Consider the following 24,074-nt stretch of genomic DNA (forward strand, 5'->3'; position numbering starts at 1 on the left):
AGGGAAGCAAGGGAGAATTCAATCCAAATAGGTGAAGTTGGAATACAGCTGCCAGGAAACAACGCCAGCGTCCTCCAGCTTATACTAAACAGAACATCCACTCTGGCCTTCCATTAATTAAATGGAAAGCAAATCCCCAGATTCCCAGTAGGGAACTGACAGGAACCATGGCAAATGCAGAGAAAATACAGTTTTTGTCCCAGAAAGTGCCCTGGTTATTTCGTGACAATGTCAGAACACATACAAAAGATAGGACGGTTATCCTACCTCCTCAGTCAACGTATTGTTTGTAACAAAACATACAGATGATTAACTGGAAATAGATATAAACCAGATGATCATTCTCATTTTGATGAATCAAAGTAAAGCATGATATTGAGTGGACTAGAAAAATAACTAAAATTTGCATTTATTTGTAGCTCAATTCTTTTGCGCAATCCAATACTAATCGAATGAATAAGACGATTGATGATTTTACATCTCTACTTTGGCATAATAACTTTGCTGAATAAAAAACTTGAAACTAGAGTGTTGTAAGAATTTGTATTGATATATGGTAAGAAAATCTCACTGCTTTATGCCAGAAATAGAGAAACAAAAGATTCATGAATAAATCATATGCTATATTAAATATAATCATATTTCAAAATGCAGTTGAAGGGAATTTATTGAAACAAATCACATCTTTGTGCCATTCTTCAGACTATTTGACTTGAATTATTTTGTAAATGGAATCCAGTTGTAGAGTCAATTAGCTATGAGTTTACTGATTTTAATAAACAAATTTATTTGATTAAATTTGCTCACCAAAAATAACTGGCTTTTTCTGCAAATGTTTATTAAAATATATAGGAAAGGCCTTTATTGTAACTAACAGTGCCCAAGTATAACAGGTGCCATGTTATAATAGTAATTATTTACAATATATTTTCCAATAAAAATGACAATACTCAGATTAAACACAGAAAACATAACATTTTCAATACTTGATATTTCCATTAATTCTTCATGTTCTGCAACTGGAAGATAATTCCACATGTTTAGTTTTCTATTTATTCCAGAAGATCTGTGTTGAAATTTTTTTTTGCCATTAGAAACTGTGATTCTCTATGGGACCTTTTCAGCTTTGCACGCCGATTTTGGAACCAGATCTAAAATTAAGGGAAGATAAAAACAGACCTCAGAAATGTTATTATTAACATTTTCATTGCTACAAGTAATAACTAAGTCTGAAAATTTACCTGGATTCTGTCCTCCTCTAGGTTCAATTTTTGAGCTAAGTCTTCTCTGATATCAATGCCAGGATAGCAGTTTACTCTAAAGACATTTTCTAACACTTCAATCTAAGAATAAGGAAATAGTTATTTAAAATGTTGATCTTTGGTCTCTCATCATAAAATAGACTTTAATTTGTATAGCAAAATAATTGCATTCAAATCTTGGGCAATTAATCTGTAAGCTTTTTTTTTAATGACTATCCAGAAACTGTTAAAGGGGAGAGAGAGAGAGAGAGAGACGGTCTATTGTTTCATTAATAAGGCTTCTAAACTGAGATCCCAAAGTGGATGGGCTTTTTGCCCAACAGGGCATCAGTTAAAGCCTTTGTATTAAGATTATTGGCTGAAAAAACTTCCCACCTGGTTTTGAGTAAAAGCAGTTCTGGGTCTTCGGCCTCTATACCAACTCAACTCTCTTTTCAAAGAAAGTCTCTCTGAGGGTGCAAAGTAATCTTCGTATTTCCAAACACTTTCTTCCGGGACTGAGTGATCCACAGTTTGAGGTAATGAGATCCCACTGGGAAGAGTTGGGACATGTAGACATAGGTTAACTTCTTTCCCTAAAACGAGAAAAAAGAAATAACATTTTAGGTGTCCATTTCTATATTCTACAAAGTTGTATATAAGAAGTAACTTCAGAAACTTGTCTCTAACTTTCCTAGTAGAATTCTTCTGGGTTTCACAGGAGACCAAAATCCAAAAAGCAAACAAAAATGAGAGTCCTGTCTTGCTGATAGAGAACACATTCTGGCCTCTGAATGTCATTTATTCTTCAGTGAGAAGATTTAGAATATATGATATGGCAAATAAACCCAGAGCTCTTCTGAAGTAAATGAAGGCTCCTGGCATTTCTCATGGGTGCACTTCATACCTACTTGGATCTAAGGCCAATGTTCTTTTTATTTCCCATAACACTCAGATGGAGGCATTAAAAGTGCTAGATATTTCAATTATGTACTTGGATGAAAGTAAAGTTTTTCTGTAAGTCTATGTAATATGAAAAAAGAAAAAAGGCCAAATTAAACACTGTAAACAAATTAACAAAGAAATTAAAAAATTAAGTTGTGGCGTACCTGAAGAGCCGCAGGTGTCCGCCCAGGGCCTGTGGGGTTTCGTGGATGGAACACAGTCTTTCTTCTGGTCCAGTCCTAAGATACTCTCAATTGAAAAGGGACAGGGTGAGGGTTTGCTTTCCCCAAGCCGAGCACCTTCCTGAAGACTAGGAGACATCCTTGCGTGGGCTGCACAGAGCAACAGCTCCAAGCCTCCCAGGCTGGCTCTGCCCCACGTGTCCGGGGCTGGACCTTCCTGCAGTTCACCTTATTGCTCCGCAGACAAGGGGGCTGGATTTAGAACGTCACTAATTAAAATCCCGTTTCAGAAAGTTTTAGCATGTCAATGCACACTGGCCCAGCCAGCAGCTCCAGGAGTTAATTGTTTATTTGTTTGCAAGTAATTAGCAACTAATGGCTACACCACGGGGGCCACCTACAGGGACAAAAAGTGTTATCTCTCCTAAACAGAACACAGACTTAACTTTCTCAAAAGAAATGATGCACACAGACTAGCACTCCTCTTTTATTTGAAATCATCAATGTATAAAATCATGCTTTTTATTCTGAAGTTTATACTTTCATGGACTCCAGTTACCTAAACATACAGGCAAGACAGAAGAGCAGTCAAGTAATAAATAATCTAATTTAAGTGAATTTTCTTCCAAAGAAATTGGAAAAATAATAATCTCTTAATGCTATTACAGTAATTCTGATGAAAATGCCCGTTTTTCACATGCATATGTAATAGTGACTGTTGTCAATGAAAACACAATAGTATTTGGAGTGCAGCATACTGGAAAAGGTTGGCAATGTTATTAACACTGAGTGTAATTTTCTTCCAAGTGCCTGGATTAACTAACAAGGAACAGTTGCACCAAGTATTTTAAATAATTAATGAGTTAATCCTCTTCTCTCATCTTTTCTTTTAAATGAGAGAGATACAAGTTAATATGAAGATTCACATATAACTACCTCCAAGCAACTTAAAAGTATGCCTATTCAAACTAAAGGAAGAATTTCTCTCCCATCAGTTGTTTCAAAGAAAAATGCATAATTGATCTTTTAAAGAAAAATTTCTGTTGATATTTTGAGAGACTGGATGGTTCTCATGAGGACAAGAAGACTTGTGAAAAATAACCAAGAACAAAATATTTTCATTTCATTATCCTAAGAAAATGTGAAATTAAAAGAGAAATATAGCTGCTAAACGAGACGCTTCTGAAGTGACCACTTCTCACCAAAGTTGTAACACTTTTAGTTCTTGTACTCTCTTGCTCCTCTTCTTTTAATACCTTCCTGATGATAAATTTAAGTGCTCAGTTTTATACAGCATTCAGACAACTACTGGGCTTTCCTTGTGGGAAGAAGAAAAGAAGTGTGTGCTCAAGGAGGAAACAGCCTCTACAGAATGGAACGGAACTTTATCAGATTTTGCCTTGTCGTGATGTCACTTCCTATCACGATGTCATAAATACTAAGCTAAATTCCTCTTTATGTGAGCTCCAATGTGAACAAAGAATTCACACAGAAAACGAAACATGCACACAAGATGGAGTTATAAATATATAAGCAAAGCCATTCTGACAATAAATAAACTAGTAAACATATATCCTCATGGAGGTTTTGCCTACAGTGTCTTGGAAGGTAAACAGTCAATGGTGGGGGCTCCCCTACTCTGGAGCGACCTGGAGAAAGAGATTGATTCACGACCTTCCAGATTCTTTCCTTTCCTTTGAAACATTCATTCACTGATTCATCCCACAAATGGAAGAACATCTACTGCGTACCTAAAAAACCGAATAGGATCCTTGCCTTCATGTGCCCATGAAGCTCGTGGTGGTGGCAGAGGTGGGGGGCAGTGAGACAGCCCACAAACAATGACTGTAAATATTAATAAATAAATAATCTTGTACATTAACCATGATGAGGAGGGAAAAAGGAGAAAGATGAGCCAGGAAAGCTGGCTCCTCAGTAAGGGAGGTAGAAGGCGGCCTGACTGAGACCTTCGACCCCATAGACCAGGGCCCTAGAGGCAGTCCCCAATTTCTGCTTTATCAACACAGACACTGCAATATTTTTATTTATCCTGAGTTGATTTTATGTGGACTTAATACCATTTTACATCTGGATGAGTATGTATGAAAATAAAAGATAGCAAAGAGTTTCTTTAAAAATGTGGAGGCAATGTTTTCTCATATATCGACTCAACAGACTTTTACAGAGCACTTAACATGTGTCAGACACCATTCTAGGATTAGGAATGAACAAAAGCAAGGTCATTTCAGAGAGCGATAAACTCACTGAAAGGAATAAACAAAGTGGTGGTGATGAAACATACAGGGGTGGAGGTGGGGTGCGAAGAGGGTCTTTAAGTATTGATGGTCAGGGAGGCCTCTCTCAGGAGGTGACATTTTAGCTGAGGGTAAGAGAATGCTAGCATGCCAAGATTTTGAGAAAGAGCATTCCAGTCAGAAGGAACAGCAAGTACAAAGGTCTTGCAGCTGAAAGGTATTGGAATATTTGAGGAGGAAAAGGGCAGTTAGCCAGAGAGCGGTGAGTGGTACCAGATGCTAGTGTTTGGAGAGCCAGGCCTGGCTGGATAATGGATGCCTTTATGAAGACCTATAAAGACCGTGGTAAGGAGTTCAAGTGCAAAGCGAACCCAGGGCAGGGTTTTAAGCTGGGACTAATATGACAGTCTGAGTTGTTTTTACTCACAACATTTCTGACACCCAATGTATATGGGCTTTTCCACACCAAGCGATTCTCCAGTTCTCTGTAGACATCAACAGGGTATCCAAAATTCAATTCTGACCCCAACTACCCCACGGGTTAAGGGCTCAGTCCACCAAGACTATAGTTACCACTTGCAAGTCCCAGGTTGCCACTTGTACTTCTGACTAACCAACTGTAAATTCAGAGTTCCCCTTCACAGGTTCAATTATTTGCTAGAACTCACACAATTCAAGAAGGCATGCTGTTTACATTTACTAGAAAAGATACAATTCAGGAACAGATGGAAGAGATGTGTAGGGCAAGGTGTGGGGAAGGGGCACAGAGGTTCCATGCCCTCTCTGGGCACCACCTTCCCAGCACTTCAATGTGTTTGCCAACCTGGAAGCTCTCAGAATCCTGATCTTTTTGTAGTGGGTTTTTTATGGAGTTTCATTACATACACAAGATTGATTAATCATCAGCTATTGGTGACCCTCCCCTGAGGCTGGCAGGTGGGGCTGAAAGTTATAAGCCTCTAATCTAGGTTTGGTCTTTCCTGTAACCAGCCCACATCTTGAAGCTATTGAGAAGCCCACCAAGAGTCATGTCATTAGAATAAAAGATGTTCCTATCACTCTTATTACTCAGGAAATTCTAAGAAATTTAGTAGCTGTGTGCCTGGAACCAGGGACAGAGACCAGATATATTTCTCTTTATAGCACAGATAGGATTTACAGTTTTAAAATCCCATCCTGGCTGCTACATAGAAAGAGACTGAAGAGTGATGAGTGCAACCAGTGAAATCGAAGATCACCTGAGAGTTGTTTATTCACTACATTCTTACTGAGCATATACTAATGCAAGGCATTGTTCTAGGTATGATGAGAAGAGAGATAACTGTCCAGGGGCAAGAGATGATGGCTAACAGTGGATCTGGGAAGTGGTACAATTCTTTAGGAGGTTGTGGGAGATGAAGTAATTGGATAATTAGTTTCAATTCTTTCATCCCCACAATATATTATATAGCTATCCCCTTGCTGTGGCCTCATCGTGGATACAGTGTACTTTCCACCCCTCAGCTTTGGGCTTGTCCATGTGACTTGCTTCAGTCAACGGCAACACACTAGAAGCCTGAAATATGACTGGTTTGCCCTCCTGAGCTTCTGACATCACTGTGTGGTCATCCGTGGGGCAGTTGCTGCCTCTCAGCCTAAGCCCTAGAATGAACACACGTGAAGGAGACCCCACCCCATCCTGCAGCTTGCCATTAAGCAGGCAAAGCCCAGGCAAACTCAGCCAAACACCAACTGACCTGCAGTTTCATGGGTGAGAAAAATAAATATTCATTGTTTATTAAGCTACTCAGATTTCTGAGGTCATTTGACATACAGCATTGTGGAGGGAACAGCTCCTTCATGTGGGAACAGAAAAACACATCTTGCTGGTGGATTAGGAGAAATGAAGGAAAGAGAGGCATTAAGGATGACTGTTTTTTTGGCTTGAGCAAATACAGTGTCATTTATTGGGGTGTGGAAGCCTGGACTAGGGGAGGAAAGGTTTGGGGAGAAATGAAGAGTTTCAGTTTGGATTGCAAGTGGGCTACTGGATTTCTGAGTTTGAGCTCAGGGTTGAATCTCTAAGTCTGTGCATCACTAGCACAAATCATATGTATTAAAACCATTAAAAGCCAGAGGTTTGTATGAGATCACCCAGTGAATGACCCTAGACACAAGAAGGATCTTAAGACCAAGTCTGAGATATTTCAATATTTAGAAATTGGAAAAGATGTGCTGGAAAAAGAACTAGAGAAGGAAACAGGTAGTAAGCCAAGGGAAAAATGTGGAGAAATGATAATCAACCCAAGAGAGGAAACAGGATCAAGGAGAAAGATGGCTACAACAATATCTAAGTGGTCTCACTGCATCCATCCTTGATCCCTTATGGTTTTCTATCAACACAGCAGCCAGCGAGAGGGATTATTTAAAAACATATCCGTTCATGTCACAACTCTGCTCAAAAAATGGCTTCCCATCTCAGTAAAAGTCAGTCTTTTTAGTGTTATATACAGTGTCACATGATCTGCCAGCTCCCCTTCCCGATCTGATCTTATCTTTCATCACATCTCCCATGCTGACTTTGTTCTGGCTACATGAGACCTCTCCTCTTCCTGAAAACACAGGTACAGTTCTGCCTCAGGCCTGTACACTGGCTGTTTTCACTCCCTAGAATGTTCTTCCCTCACATATTCTCACAGTTTACTTACTCTGTTACCTCCTTCAAGTATTTCCTTAAATACAATTTTTTCCAATGAGGCTTACTCTTTCAGTCCCTTAAAAAATTTCAGGAGTCTTGATGCCCTCTCTCCTCCCTTTTGTCTTATTGTATGTTCATCTTGTTTCCTGTTTATTGCCTGTTTCTTTAGAATTTTTGTTTGTTCTAGTATCCACAACAGTGCTCAGCTAAAACTAGATGAAATAATAAATGAATGATCAGCTGTGTCAATGCTAAGAGGCTGGGTAAAAAGAAGACAGAAATGTATCCACAGATTTGTTAACAAGGGAGTTACTGTCAACTTTGGCAAGCTGGAAGGGTAGAGAAAAAAAGCCAAATTTGAAGTAAACTGGAGAATGAATGAGATATTTCTGTTATAGCAATACGCTGGGCCATATTCCTTGAAAGACTCTTCCACTACAAAACAATTAGATCTTGTATAAAATATATCTTCAAGTGCAATGCTGAGGTCTGAACACGTAAGGGAAATTTTGTTTCCTCACCACACGAAACAGTAAAAACACAACAACCAAGAATTGAACTCAGAACTGGGAGCAGTGATCAGCAGACAAATGATAAATAAGAGGTCACCCACAAGAGCAAAAATCCTTAGCATCACTGAAACCAGGATTCTAACCCTCAGGCTAGTAGTAGGTAGGAGAGTTGAACAGAAGATTCTCACTTGAGGTCACTTTAATATTCAGTTCAGTTCAGTTCAGTTCAGTCGCTCAGTCGTGTCCGACTCTTTGCGACCCCATGAATCGAAGCACGCCAGGCCTCCCTGTCCATCACCAACTCCCGGAGTTCACCCAGACTCATGGCCATCGAGTCAGTGATGCCATCCAGCCATCTCATCCTCTGTCGTCCCCTTCTCCTCCTGCCCCCAATCCCTCCCAGCATCAGAATCTTTTCCAATGAGTCAACTCTTCGCATGAGGTGGCCAAAGTACTGGAGTTTCAGCTTTAGCATCATTCCTTCCAAAGAAATCCCAAGGCCAATCTCCTTCAGAATGGACTGGTTGGATCTCCTTGCAGTCCAAGGGACTCTCAAGAGTCTTCTCCAACACCATAGTTCAAAAGCATCAGTTCTTCGGCACTCAGCCTTCTTCACAGTCCAACTCTCACATCCATACATGACCACAGGAAAAACCATAGCCTTGACTAGATGGACCTTTGTTGGCAAAGTAATGTCTCTGCTTTTCAATGTGCTATCTAGGTTGGACATAACTTTCCTTCCAAGGAGTAAGCGTCTTTTAATTTCATGGCTGCCATTTCAGTCACCATCTGCAGTGATTTTGGAGCCCCCAAAAATAAAGTCTGACACTGTTTCCACTGTTTCCCCATCTATTTCCCATGAAGTGATGGGACCAGATGCCATGATCTTCGTTTTCTGAATGTTGAGCTTTAAGCCAACTTTTTCACTCCCCATTTTCACTTTAATATTGGTTCCCGGCAAAAGCAGACCAAACGCTCTCTGGGAGAAAGCCTCCCTAATTTAGGTCACAAAATTCCCACAGATTAAAACTAAGCAAATATAATCTCACAATCAAAGAGAAGCAAGCACATGTGAGCAGCCACCATGATAGGTATAGAGTCCAACATGGAGAGGAATTGAAGTTTCCTGTCAACAGTCAACATCAACTTGCCAGCTATGTGAATATGCCACTTGGCAAGTGGATCTTTCAGCTCCATTCAAGCCTTCAGATGACTAAAGCCCCAAATGACATCTGACCACAATCTTAATGGAAACTACAAGACAGGACTGGGTATCCAAGTCACTCCTGAATTCCTGACATAAAGAAACAGTGAGAGGTATTAAATGAACACTACTGTTTTAAACCACCAAGTTTTGGGTGATTTACGCAGCACTAGATAATTTATCTAAAAAGCTCCATCATAAAAAACTGAGAAAGGGGAACCTGTAGGGAGACAAGAACAAAAGACAGAACACAAATTACCAATATTAGGAATAAAGAGGTAATACCACTACAGAGAATACAGACATTAAAAAAAAAAAGAATATAATGAACAACTTTATACCAGTAAATTCAGTAGCTTACATGAAATAGGCAAGAATCTTTAAAAACTATATGATTACAAAAACTGAAACAACATGAAATAGAAAATATGACTAGCTACATATCTATTAAAGAAACAGAACTGGTTATCAAATTCTTTCCCACAGAGAAAACTTCAGGCCAAGATAACTTCACTGGTGAAGTTTATCAAACATTTAAAGAAAATCTTACACAAATACCAATCTTAAACAAACTCTTTCAGAAAATGGAAGAGGAAGGACCCTTCTAAATCTGTTTTATGAGGTCTGAATAACCCTGATAACAAAAAAATTTGTTTTTAATTACAGACAAATATCTCTCATGAACACTGACACAAAAACTTTAAAATATTAGCAAACTGAAGGTTGACACATATAAAAAGGATAATACACGATGGCTAATTAATGGCCACTATAACATCTTTCCCAATGATTTCAAAATATAAACATCAAAATATACCAATCAACCAAGAAAAGGGTTGTGAAACCTTCCATATAATCAATCCTCGATATCTTTCAACATTTATTTTGAAATAAGAAATAAAAGCCTGACACACTGACATTGAAGAGAAGAGATTATAGGAATTGTAAAATTGGAAGTCTGTATTTTAGACATCTGTATGTACAAGATGAAGTAAAAATGAGATGTTTATGTTTTATTTTGCTCTAGTAACTTGTGAATCAACTCAGGCTTTGCTAACATTTTCTAATTATGTATTTCAACTAAACCTCAAATCATTAACTACCAGGAAAAATGCCCAATGTCTTAGATGTTTTGGCAGAGTTTTCAAAAAACCAGTCATAGCACAATAAGAAAGAAAATCAGCCTGTGAGTATAATAAGAAAGAAAACCAGGCTGTGAGGATAAGAAAGAAATGCAATAAGCAAAGCTTCATGACGTTAGCCTCTTACTTATGCGTAAGAATAACACTGTTCTATTTGAGACCCTCAGAATTTTTAAATACGTTTTCTAAAATATATAGAAGACTTTAGATTTTACTGTTAACACCTTCAGTATCTCCTAGAAAAATGCCAAAGTAGACATTCAATTAATATTTCTTAAATGAATAAATAAATGGACGGATGGATAGATGAGACTAGGAGGAGGAGACATTTGTAAATACACGTAAATGTTGTGCGTTTGCTCTTGTTGCCATTGCTTCTTAATGTGTAAAAGTATTCCCAGTTTTCTATGAACTACTTATATATCACTCCAGGGTAATCCACAGATTAGACATTATGACATTCTGTAACTATAATTCAATAAAAGTGAGATGGGGGATTCCTTATTTTAAATTGGGGTTTAAGAGTTGGACTATAAAGAAAGCTGAGCGCCAAAGAATTGATGCTTTTGAACTGTGGTGTTGGAGAAGACTCTTGAGAGTCCCTTGGACTGCAAGGAGATCCAACCAGTCCATCCTAAAGGAGATCAGTCCTGGGTGTTCATTGGAAGGACTGATGTTGAAGCTGAAACTCCAATACTTTGGCCACCTGATGTGAAGAGCTAACTCATTTGAAAAGACCTGATGCTGGGAAAGATTGAGGGCAGGAGGAGAAGGGGATGACAGAGGATGAAATGCTTCAATGGCATCACCATCTCAATGGAGATGAGTTTGAGTAGACTCCAGGAGTTAGTGATGGACAGGGAGGCCTGGTGTGCTGTGGTTCATGGGGTCACAAAGAGTCAGACATGACTGAGCAACTGAACTGAACTAATAGAGGTGTTTTACAATGTTCTGTTAGTTTTTGTAGTACAGAGAAGTGAGTCAGCTGTATGTATGCATATATCCCCTCCCTCCTGAACCTCCTTCCCATCCCTCCCATCACAGAACACCAAGATGAGCTCCCTGTGCTGTACAATAGGCTCCCACTAGCTACCTGTGGGGGATTCATTTAAAATCTGAGCTTACAATTTTAAAATCCTGAGGCACAGTTCATGTCTGTGATACTCTGTCATTCCTAAGGCCATTAGCCTTTGCTATTACTTGAAACATATGGTATAATCCTCAGTGGTTACAAGGTTGAAGAATAAGCTTTAGTCGCTTAATCGTGTCCTACTCTTTGCGACGCCATGGACTGTAGCCTGCCAGGCTCCTCTGTCCATGGGATCCTCCAGGCAAGAATACTTGAGTGTGTTGCCCTTCCCTTCTCCAGAGGATCTTCCTGACCCAGGGATCGAACTCGGGTCTCCTGCATTGCAGGTGGACTCTTTACCATCTGAGCCACCAGGGAGTTGGGATTATTTCACACATACTTTTGTCTCTCCTGGCAACCATCTCAGTACTCATCAAACATAAGATATTAAATAAAGATTTGTAGAAAAGTTCACTCTATTTATATTTAGAAAACATTTTAGGCTTTTCTCAATCTCAAAAGATTATAGTTTCATATTTGTACATTTTCAAACCAGTCAAAATTGTTTTCTGTACAGTGCCTCTTGTATATATCAAGTTCTTGGTTTTAAAAATTTGATATAAAATTATCTAAAACACTGATGCCTTTTGATTTTAAAAAATTCATTTAATATTTACTATGGTACATGAGTAAAATGATAGTTTCCTTCAATTCTACCCCATTTTTACTGTCCAACCCACTGGCATCCACTATTAACACTTTAGTGCTCCTTCCTATCTTTTTAGAATGCCTTGACATAAATAGGTAGCTGCACACACATGCTTTTATCCACAGGGAGCCAGACACACGTACTGTTCTGCAATGTGGTTTCCCTACATTGACATGGCATAAGCACATACAGCTCCATCCCATGCTTCAATAGCTGCCTGATGCTACAGTAAGCGGAAGAATCACAATTTACTGAACTACTCTCTTGATAACAGCACTTGGGTGTCTCCAATTTTTTAAACTCTAACAAACAATGAATACCTTCTTAGCACATATGCAGGAGTATTTCCATGAAAAAGTTTCTTTGAAGAATATATTATTTTTTTGTCACCCAAAAATAAACCAGAATTTATTATGAAGAAAAAAATAATATGCTTTTTGTAAATTCTGCCATATTTCATTCCAAGAAATCTTTACCAATGAACGCTCCCACCCAGTATAGCCCGTCTTTATGTCCTCCCCAGACTGACATTGAGGACAAGAAAATTCAGGGCTAGGTTAAATTAGACTCAGGATTTCCCTAGACTCAGTAATCAAAAATAAAATAGTTCAGGATTTAAGGCTTCCAGGGGCTCAGGCCTACACGTTAGTGTTACTTAATCTAATCATTGTAGATTAAATTAGAGTTGTCAGTTAACTTGAGAACCTGATTGTCAGTTATAACATTGTTTCTGGAGGATAAATGCCATGGTTTTCTTATCAACTTAAAAACAAACTTTTAAGTCAGAACAAACATTTATTAAACTCCAGCATGTACAGGGATGTACTAAGTAACCAGGAAATGAAATGATTTCTGCCCTCAAGAAACTCATGATTAAGAAGGTAGTAATTAATATTAATTTTGTTAGGTGTCATGATGTGATTATGGTTACATTTACTGAAAGTCCCTCTAAAAGATTCTACTTAAATATTTATAGGTGAAATTTCAGAATGTCTGGGTTTTAGTTTAAAATACTTCAGAAGGGCTTTGCTCGTGGTCCAGGGCTTAAGAGTTTACCTTGCAATGCAGGGGACACTGGTTCGATCCTTGGTCTGGGACAATCGCACATGCCATAGAGCAACTAAGCCCATGTGCCAACTGCTGAAGCCTGCACACCTAGAGCCTGTGCTCTGTCTGCAACAAGAGAAGTCACCACAATGAGAAACCTGTCCACCACAAGGAAGAATAGCCCCCACTCGCCCCAACTGGAGAACGCCCACGCATAGCAATGAAGACCCAGCACAGCCAAAAATAACTAAATAAAATTATTAAATAAATAAAATACTTCAGGAAAACAAGAAAGAAAAGAAAGATAATTGAAGCAAGTATTGTAAAATGTTGGTAAGTGCTGAATTGGGAGTGATGGGTATATGTAGATTCATTGTCTCTAATGAATAAAAATATAATATCGTGGGTTCATTATTCTCTCTACTTTTGTAAATATAAGTAGCATAATTCTCTTATTCTTCTAGGAACACCAATAAATAAATACAAAATTTTAAAGATGTGTGCACAAGAGGTTGTGCATGGGAGCAAACAGGGGCCCAAATCAGCTTGAGTGAAACTGAACAGGACTGATGAGTTGTAAGAGCCCAACCCTGGTGTCACACTACCCGGGTCCAAATTCCAGCACTGACTCTTTTCAACTATGTGACCTTGGCTGTGTAACTTAGCCTCTCTGTGCCTCAGTTTCCTCTATAATTAAATGGGGATAATTGAGGATCAAGTGAGATTAATACTTGCAAAGCCCTTGAAATAATCCCTGACACATAGTAAATGTTACATAAATTATTTGCTATCATTTATTACCATTATCAATGTTACTAGAAGGCTTTTCAGATATGTCTTTAGGTAGAGATGTTTCAAGAAAACGTCAGAGAAAAGCAACATAATGAAGGCCAATTAGGTGTAGTTATAGGGATATGTGTGTGTGTCTGTGTGTGTGTCTGTTTGTTGAGGGGAGTAAGAGGGAGAAAGTGACTGTGATTGCCACATTTCTAGTTTCTGTGACCAAACAGATGGTATCAGCTGCCTGCCAATGTAGGAGACCCAAGAAATGGGGGTTTAATCTCTAGGTCAGGAAGATCCCCTGGAGAAGGGAATGGCAACTCCAGGATTCTTACCCAGAGAATCCCATGGATAGAGGAGCCTGGCGGGCCAGAGTCCATGGGATCGCAAAAAGTTGGACACAACTGAAGTGACTTAGCATGCACTCACACATCATTAACAGAAGGAGTAGAGGTGAAAGAGAGTTTACCACTTGAAAATTGTGTTTCTAATCATATAAACAAGTGACAAAGTATTTAGCAAACTGAATTACCTCAGAATGAAAATATAGTTCCCCAGACTGAGAAGGTAAAAAACTAATGAAAATTGGCAGCATACAATTTAAATAATACAGGTTCTAAAAATACTGTAGGAGAATTTATCTGGATTTGTAAACATTATTGTTATACAGTTCACACATATAACCTAAACAAATGAGCTCATTTTAGTACTAGAAGATAACTGGAAATAACATTTCCACCATCTAGCAACTCAGATATTAGTGGAATTGACTTAAAGTAAATATATTATTTCTAAATGGTTATAATTTAAAAAGGCAGCTGTCATTTCAGCAGTGTTTTCAGTACTTCTTCAGTTAGGATTTGTTTCATGTTTCCTTGTGATTTCTGAGGGGATGACACAGAACTGATGCTGTATTCTCATTATTTCCTAACAGGTAGCATATAATTTTAGTCTCATTATTGGTGATTTCAACTTTCAGCATTTGATTAAGATGGTGTCTGCCAGGTTTTCCCACTAGAAAGTTACTCTTTCCCCCTTTATAATGTAGTGGGTTTTTTTGGTGAGGTTATTTTTAAGCCTATGCAAATACTTTGCAACAAATGTTTTTATTCATTTATTTATATCAATATGAACTCATGGTTTTCTATTTTATTTAAGGAGTTATAATCTCATTACTTACTGTGATGCTGAAATTTCCCCTGATTTGGCTAATGGAAGCCCCCTTCAAGCTGACTTGTGTTCTTTCCACACATCATTTTTTGATGTGGACCATTTCTAAAGTCTTTGTTGAATCTGCTACAACGTTACTTCCGCTTTATGTTTTGGTTTTTTGGCTGTGAGGCATGTGGGATCTCCCTGACCAGGGACTGAATCCACATCCACTGCATTGGAAGGGGAAGTCTTAACCACTGGACTGTCAGAGAAGTCCCTTGACAAATCATTTTTGAGCACTTTCTACCTCCTAGCATAAAGTGTCTCAGGTATATCTTATTCTTTTCTTGCTCCAGACCTAGAGTCAGCCATTTCTCTGACCAGTCCTATTTCTTTTTAATGAACAATAGTGTTTGGAAGCCAAGATATAGACTCAGATGTGCATCCACTGTTATTGGGGCATCTCTCTCAAAGGCTTTCTCAATGAAAAAGGTAGGAAATAAATGCAGGTATGTGACATATACACACTTTATATCCCATACATGTATTGAAACCTGTGAGTTCACATGTGCTGTGCTTAGTCACTCAGCTGTGTCCGACTCTTTACGACCCCATGGACTATAGCCTGCCAGGCTCCTCTGTCCATGGGGATTCTCCAGACAAGAATGCTGGAGTGGGTTGCCATGCCCTCCTCCAGGGAATCTTCCAACCCAGGGTTCAAATCCAGATCTCTCTCACTGCAGGCATATTCTTTACCGTCTGAGCCACCAGGGAAGCCATGCTGCTGCTGCTGCTGCTGCTGCTAAACTGCTTCAGTTGTGTCCGACCCTGTGCGACCCCATAGATGGCAGCCCACCAGGCTCCCCTATCCCTGGGATTCTCTAGGCAAGAATATTGGAGTGGGTTACCATTTCCTTCTCCAATGCATGAAAGTGAAAAGTCGAAGTCCCTCAGTCGTGTCCAACTCTTAGCAACCATGGATACCTCTAATTCTAATCTAGCACTGCTGCTGCTGCTGCTAAGTTGCTTCAGTCGTGTCCAACTCTGTGCGACCGCATAGACGGCAGCCCACCAGGCTCCTCTGTCCATGGGATTCTCCAGGCAAGAACACTGGAGTGGGTTGCCATTTCCTCCTCCAATGCATGAAAGTGAAAAGTCAAAGTGAAGTCGCTCAGTCGTGTCCGACTCCTAGCGACCCCGTGGACTGCAGCCTACCAGGCTCCTCTGTCCATGGGATTTTCCAGGCAAGAGTACTGCAGTGGGGTGCCATTGCTAGCACTAGAGGGCGCATTATAACTTTCCCCCTTTCCATACAGTATTTGTAATTCCCTTCTCTGACAATGAGAATCCTGGCTTTTTTTTTATCCTTGATATATTTACCTATTGCATGTATCCCCCTATGTAACCCAACTGCCACTGCTACCATCCCTTCCCCACAGAGATGCAGCCAGCTCTCAACATGCACAAAAGCCCTCACCATGCTTGAACACCAAAACAGCCCTCTCAGGTATCCTCACCCCATGTTTGCTCCAACATCCTATTGCCTGGGGGTTGTCTCTCCACCAAAATGCCATTTTTGCCCATCTTTTGCCCTGACGCCCTGAACAGGCTCTGGCACTGCACACCAGGGCGCTCCTTTGTGGGAATGCCCTACCCCACTTGCTGGACTCCAACACCTCATTCTGGGCCCCTGTGTCTCACCACCCTGCATAAATTCCTACTTTATTTGGTTCCACCTAACGGCTTTAAGGGCTTTCCTAAAGCCCCTAAAGTGGTAAAGAATCTGCCTGCCAATGCAGGAGACATAGGAGACACAGGATCGATCCCCGGGTTGGGAAGATCCCCTGGAGGAGGAAATGCCAATCCCCTCCAGTATTCTTGCCTGGACAATCCCATGGACAGAGGAGCCTGGTGGGCTACAGACCATGGGGTCACAAAGAGCTGGATGTGACTGGGCAACTGGGCATGCACACAATGGCTTTAGGGCTGAATTATTTAGAAAGGGAAGAGGAAAAACCATACACTTGTTTTTACATGAACTCACTGTCTTCTGTTATTAAGACATTATTTTTGCCCCTATATTATTTTGATCATGACTTAGCTAAATCACTCATATAATTTTTCCTTTAAATCAGTATATTTCATAAAGTACTGAGTTTACTTAAGACAATGTTAATTTGTGCATAATTTATGATATCTCATATCAGTAGTTTAGCTTCTCTAATATTTGTTTCAAATCATAACCTCAATTAAAAGTGTTTTTATCCAAAATTAGGGTAGAAGTCAAAATCCTCACTTAGGCCATTAGGCTTCACATGATGTTATCTTCTCTTCCTCCTCCCCAACAGATTCCTCCACCCTGGCTCGCCCCTTTCCTGCCACTCTGATCTCTATGCAATCCTTCAAATAGAAAGGCCACTCCTGCCTTAGGGCATAGGGCCTCTACCCTGGCTGTTTCTCTTCCTGAAACACTTTTTCCTCAGATGTACTCATTGCTCACTCCAGTGACTCCTTCACATTTTTGTTCAGATGTCACCTTTTCAATGAACTCCACTCTGACAAGCTTATTTAAAATTGCAACTGCTCTTCACCTCATTTTCCCTGTTTTCCATAGCACTCCCCACTTTCTAATATACTTTATTTCTTATACTGCATATTATGTTTATATTTCATTGTCTTTCTTCCTACCATTGCCACTAAACTGTAGCTCCACAAGGGCAGAAATTTTTAACATTTTGTTCATTCAGATCAGATCAGTCACTCAGTCGTGTCCGACTCTTTGCGACCCCATGAATCGCAGCAAGCCAGGCCTCCCTGTCCATTACCAACTCCCGGAGTTCACCCAGACTCATGTCCATCGAGTCAGTGATGCCATCCAGCCATCTCTTCCTCTGTTGTCCCCTCCTCCTCCTGCCCCCAATCCCTCCCAGCATCAGAGTCTTTTCCAATGAGTCAACTCTTCGCGTGAGGTGGCCAAAGTACTGGAGTTTCAGCTTTAGCATCATTCCTTCCAAAGAAATCCCAGGGCTCCTGAGGCAGCTTAAAATCCCAAAACTAAATTTAGGGCACCATCTAGTGTTTTTGGAAGGACGTGCTGATTTACTGTGAGACTAAATTACACTGGTGGTGGTTTAGTCGCTAAGTCGCGTCTGACTCTTGTGACCCCACGGTCAGTAGCCCGCCAGGCTCCTCTGTCCATGGGATTCTCCAGGCAAGAGTACTGGAGTGGGTTGCCATTTCCTTCTCCAGGGGATCTTCCCAACTCAGGAATCGAACCCAGGTCCCCTGCATTGCAGACAGATTCTTTACCAACTGATCTATGAACAGTACTGGTATACTCAATTCTCAGTAACTCTTTTTACTGCCCTCTGTAGTACTATAAAAAGTTAAAAAACAAAAAGTAAAATGATTTCAATACTTTACCAGTCATGGGACTTATTGGCTTCTCTAACAGCAATCTCTTTTCCAATGACTTGCCTATTGCTCCCGAGAACTTCTGGGGAGTAGTAATGTCATGTAGGTCTATGTCTTTTAAGCTTTGGGAATCTCCCCTCTCCCCACTGCCAAAAAACAAAGACCAAAAAACAAAGTAACAGCCTTTGCTGGCTTTGTACCTAAACCGTTTCTCCCGAATAACACAATATATATTAATATATTTTTTTTTTGGCTGCAAAAGTCTCTAAATCAAAGTGGTAAAACACTAGCAAGGATAATGGTTATATTATTTAAAATACTATCCAAATTATCTACAACAATGAGGACAGTCTTCTGATTTAGAAAATAATGATTTCTTTAGTTATGATAAAGAGGGGGAAATGAAGAAAATGAAAGCTGCTTTAAAAGCATTAAAACATTTAAAATGAAAAGAATACTTAGCTTATTTTTACTGAAAAATTATTGTGCCCAGCACTATCCTGAAAACTCATTAAACATCTTCCGGACTCTACCATGTAGGTTCTCTACATTCAGTTCAGTTCAGTTCAGTCGCTCAGTCGTGTCCGACTCTTTGCGACCCCGTGAATCGCAGCACGCCAGGCCTCCCTGTCCATCACCAACTCCCAGAGTTCACTCAGACTCACGTCCATCAAGTCAGTGATGCCATCCAGCCATCTCATCCTCTGTCGTCCCCTTCTCCTCCTGCCCCCAATCCCTCCTAGCATCAGAGTCTTTTCCAATGAGTCAACTCTTCACATAAGGTGGCCAAAGTACTGGAGTTTCAGCTTTAGCATCATTCCCTCCAAAGAAATCCCAGGGCTGATCTCCTTCCGAATGGACTGGTTGGATCTCCTTGCAGTCCAAGGGACTCTCAAGAGTCTTCTCCAACACCACAGTTCAAAAGCATCAGTTCTTCGGTGCTCAGCTTTCTTCACAGTCCAACTCTCACATCCATACATGACCACAGGAAAAACCATAGCCTTGACTAGACGGACCTTTGTTGGCAAAGTAATGTCTCTGCTTTTCAATATGCTATCTAGGTTGGTCATAACTTTCCTTCCAAGGAGTAAGCGTCTTTTAATTTCATGGCTGCAGTCACCATCTGCAGTGATTTTGGAGCCCAAAAAAATAAAGTGTGACACTGTTTCCACTGTTTCCCTATCTATTTCCCATGAAGTGATGGGACCAGATGCCATGATCTTCGTTTTCTGAATGTTGAGCTTTAAGCCAACTTTTTCACTCTCCACTTTTACTTTCATCAAGAGGCTCTTTAGTTCCTCTTCACTTTCTGCCAAGGGTGGTATCATCTGCATATCTGAGGTTATTGATATTTTTCCCGGCAATCTTGATTCCAGCTTGTGCTTCTTCCAATCCAGCGTTTCTCATGATGTACTCCGCATGTAAGTTAAATAAGCAGGGTGACGATATACAGCCTTGACGTACTCCTTTTCCTATTTGGAACCAGTCTGTTGCTCCATGTCCAGTTCTATCTGTTGCTTCCTGACCTGCATACAGGTTTCTCAAGAGGCAGGTCAGGTGGTCTGGTATTCCCATCTCTTTCAGAATTTTCCACTGTGTATTGTGATCCACACAGTCAAAGGCTTTGGCATAGTCAATAAAGCAGAAATAGATGTTTCTCTGGAACTCTCTTGCTTTTTCCATGATCCAGCAGATGTTGGCAATTTGATCTCTGGTTCCTCTGCCTTTTCGAAAACCAGCTTGAACATCTGGAAGTTCACAGTTCACATATTGCTGAAGGCTGGCTTGGAGAATTTTGAGCATTACTTTACTAGCGTGTGAGATGAGTGCAATTGTGCGGTAGTTTGAGCATTCTTTGGCATTGCCTTTCTTTGGGATTGGAACGAAAACTGACCTTTTCCAGTCCTGTGGCCACTGCTGAATTTTCCAAATTTGCTGGCATATTGAGTGCAGCACTTTCACAGCATCATCTTTCAGGATTTGGAATAGCTCACCTGGAATTCCATCACCTCCACTAGCTTTGTTCATAGTGATGCTTTCTAAGGCCCACTTGACTTCACATTCCAGGATGTCTGGCTCTAGGTCAGTGATCACACCATTGTGATTATCTGGGTCGTGAAGATCTTTTTTGTACAGTTCTGTGTATTCTTGCCACCTCTTCTTAATATCTTCTGCTCGATAAAGGACATTTATCTACATTAAGCCCCACTTTTTAGATGAAAAAATGGAGACACAGAGAAATTAAGAAACTTTCCTAAAGTCACAAAACTAGTAAAGACTGAAGCTAAGATTCCAAGTCAGCTAGGTTGGCTCCACAGTCCATGTCCATGAGCTCATGCTCATGTTTTTATTCACCTCCCCAAAGAAACAGGAATAATGCTGCTTGGTTTCAAGGTTCTCAGATTGGTCAAAAAAATTGGTTTACAATGTCCTCATCTTCCAAAAATGAATCAAGGTGACCATAAAAGAAACAGCCATATACAATTATCCTAGAAATAAAGTTTCATTCTTTTCAGAGTCAAGAAGCAGAAGCTATAGAATTTGCCTTTTTAAGGATTTATGCTTTAGCCATATATATACAATCTAAGGATGCTGTGGCAAACAGCAAAAACAACAATAGTATTAATATTAAGATAGGCCAGAGGGTGGCTTGCACTGGCACAATGAAGAATCTGATAGTCCTGGTTGCCCACCTACCTCTTTTTGCAACACATCCTCAGAACATTTTATTCTACTCCCAACTGCCCAAAGCTTTTCCCACCTCTACCACTGGTTCAAATGTTTTAGAGTAGATGGAAGTGACTCAGGATCCCCAGTTACCAATTAATATACTCTTGAATTTTGTTCAACTCAGTTAGACGTAAGAAAAAAACCTGGATTATCTGTTAAAGTGAGCCTCATTAAGGAGTGATTTATTAGGTAACATCTAGAATTATTTGAAGTATACATTATGCTCTTGAAAGGAGTATGAATTACACCAAAATTTGAGATTGATGGAGTCTTTCAGGGGATATTTTTAAGAAGTAGGATTCCCAAGCTCTCTAGATGATTCTGGAAATGGTGCCCCTCTCACCACCTTCAGCTGGAACTAAAGACTCTTTCCTAAATGTTTACTTGACTCTTTAATAGTCTAAAATACACAGTTATTTGGGTAAGGGAAATGGTTATCTTCCATTCTGCAGAGAGATTTTCAACATGCAGTTTGAGGATGAGCTGCTTTGGACTCACCTGCAAGATTCCCAGCTCTACCTCTGACCAATGGCATCAGACTCTTCTGATGGGTTGAAGATAGTATAATCTGTATTCTAACAACCTCCCCCAGATGACTTTTATGTGTGCATAAGTTTGGTCACCACTAACCTAGGGGGATCATTTAAAAAAATAAAACACCAGTGTCATTTTGGTTATTGGATCCTTTCCTATAATACCACAGACCAGAACTTCAAGAAGTATCATGTAAAAACCTAATTATAATAATTTTCAGAGACTAATAATTAACAAATCTACTTAACAAACTGTACACCTTTTTGTTGTAAATTATATGTGTGAAACATCTCAGTGAATTCTTTGGTGGATGTCATTTAATCCTGCCTCACCTTCCATAAAATTAACTAGCTGGCCAAAGTTTTTTTTTTACTGTGCTACCCACACGTGAGTCTCTAGGAACCCCTGAGGCATACTCTGAACAAGCCTCATTTCCTCTATAAAAGAAATCGAGTTTGATCAACTGTACAGAACTTAGGCTGATTAAACTTATACTAGCTATCAAAGGAAACTGCAATCTTGCAACTTTAGGCGTGTTTTACAATAGGAAATACAATTATTTTTCTGGATGAGCAGACTGAACAGTAGCTTAAAGCTACAGAATCCAAGTAGAAAGCCTTTTAAGAATCTTTCTAGTTTTATAATTTGACTGAACTGCCTCTCCACACAACTGAATAGTCAACTTGTTTTTGTTTGTTTTTTAATCAGTTGAACCCAGGAAGAATTCCTTGCCCCTCTCTGATAATAGCCTCTTGAGAACCCTTTACAAAAATACAGTTTAGAAGCATGGAACATACAAAAAAAGAAACCATTTAACTTGATGATAATACCCTACCCAGGTAATTCAGATACCTAAGATAATTTTTCATTGGAATTATTTAGTTTGGCCAAGTTAACAGGCCAAACTTCAGTTACACCATATAATTACTCTTCTTTCTTACACTTTGTTTTCATTTGTCACTTACTCCTGATTCTTACCAATTGTCACCAACTTTCTTTTCCTTCACTTACAATCTAATCACAGTTCAACCAAGAATGTCACTTACTGTGAAAGTCTTCTTAATTCAGAGTCAGGTTGCATGCCATTGTGCTGACAGAGTAGACAAGAAATGTCCAAGGCCAGAGTTGTGTTGCTGAGATCTGTACCATGCCGATGCCGGGTACATTCAAGCAGCTGGCAACCAGTAACACTGTAGGAACTGATTCCAAACTACCTTTCAGAAACTAAAGATCTCATATACAGGGTGACTCGCTGATAAACAATTTAAGGGGAGAGCTCTTACTGAAAGTTATTGAAAGCTATGAATAATCCCGTGAAACTACATTGCAAGTCTACTTGGGAAAACTTTTAAAATTTGATTTTTCCTTTAAGAGATCTTGGGAAAATCTAGTATTTTAGTTTAAAGTAAGTAACTTCCATTCCAGTTATTGTATTTGGATTTGTTCCACCGTACCTGGATTCATTCCAATTTATCTGTGGAACTGGGCAACTAATAGTCTTTATTCGGCATTTCTTACATTTCTTGAATGAAAATGGGATGGACTAGTGGGATTACTGGCTAGGTATTTAGAAGACACTAGTAATTCTGCCATTTTCTCTGTATAAAGATTCTTCCATGAAGAATCTGGACACAAAGATGGACAAAAGAGACAGGAGTTCTAATCCAGATCAAATTCTAGAAGTAGAGCTCACTTTCTCTTATTAAAAAAAAGTTAGATGCTGAAGAAGCTATTTAAATATTCTTCCAAAACTTTAACAGAAATGCTAATCAGTTACTAACATAATAAATCAGTGTACCCTGACTTTAAAAAGATATTTTCACTTATGATTAATAAGAAATACGGAAGTGTGAATTGTGGCATGTCAGTCTCTCAAGGACAGCTAAGAACTGATGAATTGGCAGCAAAGTCGGGTTTTTTAATGAATATATTGATACCTAAATGCTTAGAAAAAAATCTTTTCGAGTCTACTATCCACGAATTTACCAGAAAGCCAAGTTAACAACACAACTAATCTCGCAGACATCTGAGTTAGCCAGCACCATTTTGCTGGAGAGGGGAGACTGGACGCTGCGGGCAGTTGGGAAGGTTATAATCTGAGGAAACTAAAGGCGCCTGCAGAGAGGCCTCTTTCGTGGTCTCTGACGAAAAATGTTGAGGGAGAAGTAAAACCGGCCCAATTTCCCCAGAACGGTCCTCACTCGAAGCTCTGGTTCCAGGAGACGCACGCTTTGCTGAGGTAAGACGGTCCCCTACGATTTATAGCCAACCGCTCGCGAAGGGTAGGTGTTGAGGTGCGCAAAGAAGGCCCCCTTAGACGCCTTCGCCTTCGCCTTCTCCAAGTCCCTACCTCTCAGCGGAGCCGGGGGCAGCGAAGGAACCTCCGGGACAGCCCCGCTGCGCTGACGGGCGTCGTCGTGAGCCAATGAGCGCGCAGAGAGGCGGAGCAGGCAGGCCGGCGGGGCGGGATTTCCCGCGCCG

The 24,074-nt window shown here is 39.9% G+C and overlaps 1 protein-coding gene across 6 annotated transcripts; it reads right to left on the bottom strand.

The window, feature by feature from the left end:
- Nucleotides 1-393: 393 nt before the first annotated feature.
- HESX1 (HESX homeobox 1) lies at nt 394-23,992 on the bottom strand. 6 transcript variants are annotated; one of them, XM_027522291.1, is made up of 7 exons: nt 23,795-23,984; nt 22,640-22,792; nt 18,339-18,475; nt 2,351-2,425; nt 1,638-1,837; nt 1,242-1,343; nt 394-1,151 (listed from the first exon to the last, which is right to left on the bottom strand). In XM_027522291.1, exons 2-7 carry the CDS (start codon nt 22,672-22,674, stop codon nt 1,053-1,055), a joined length of 648 nt encoding a protein of 215 aa, XP_027378092.1. In that variant the 5' UTR covers nt 22,675-22,792; nt 23,795-23,984; the 3' UTR covers nt 394-1,052. The 6 variants fall into 6 exon arrangements, with proteins under 6 accessions (XP_027378092.1, XP_027378091.1, XP_027378095.1 ...); XM_027522290.1 differs by having other exon boundaries at nt 22,640-23,984; XM_027522294.1 differs by lacking the exon at nt 18,339-18,475 and adding an exon at nt 12,993-13,109 and having other exon boundaries at nt 2,351-2,435; nt 22,640-23,982.
- Nucleotides 23,993-24,074: the final 82 nt, after the last annotated feature.

The sequence above is a fragment of the Bos indicus x Bos taurus genome, chromosome 22 (genome assembly GCF_003369695.1).
Source record: "Bos indicus x Bos taurus breed Angus x Brahman F1 hybrid chromosome 22, Bos_hybrid_MaternalHap_v2.0, whole genome shotgun sequence".
NCBI classification, from domain to species: Eukaryota; Metazoa; Chordata; class Mammalia; order Artiodactyla; family Bovidae; genus Bos; species Bos indicus x Bos taurus.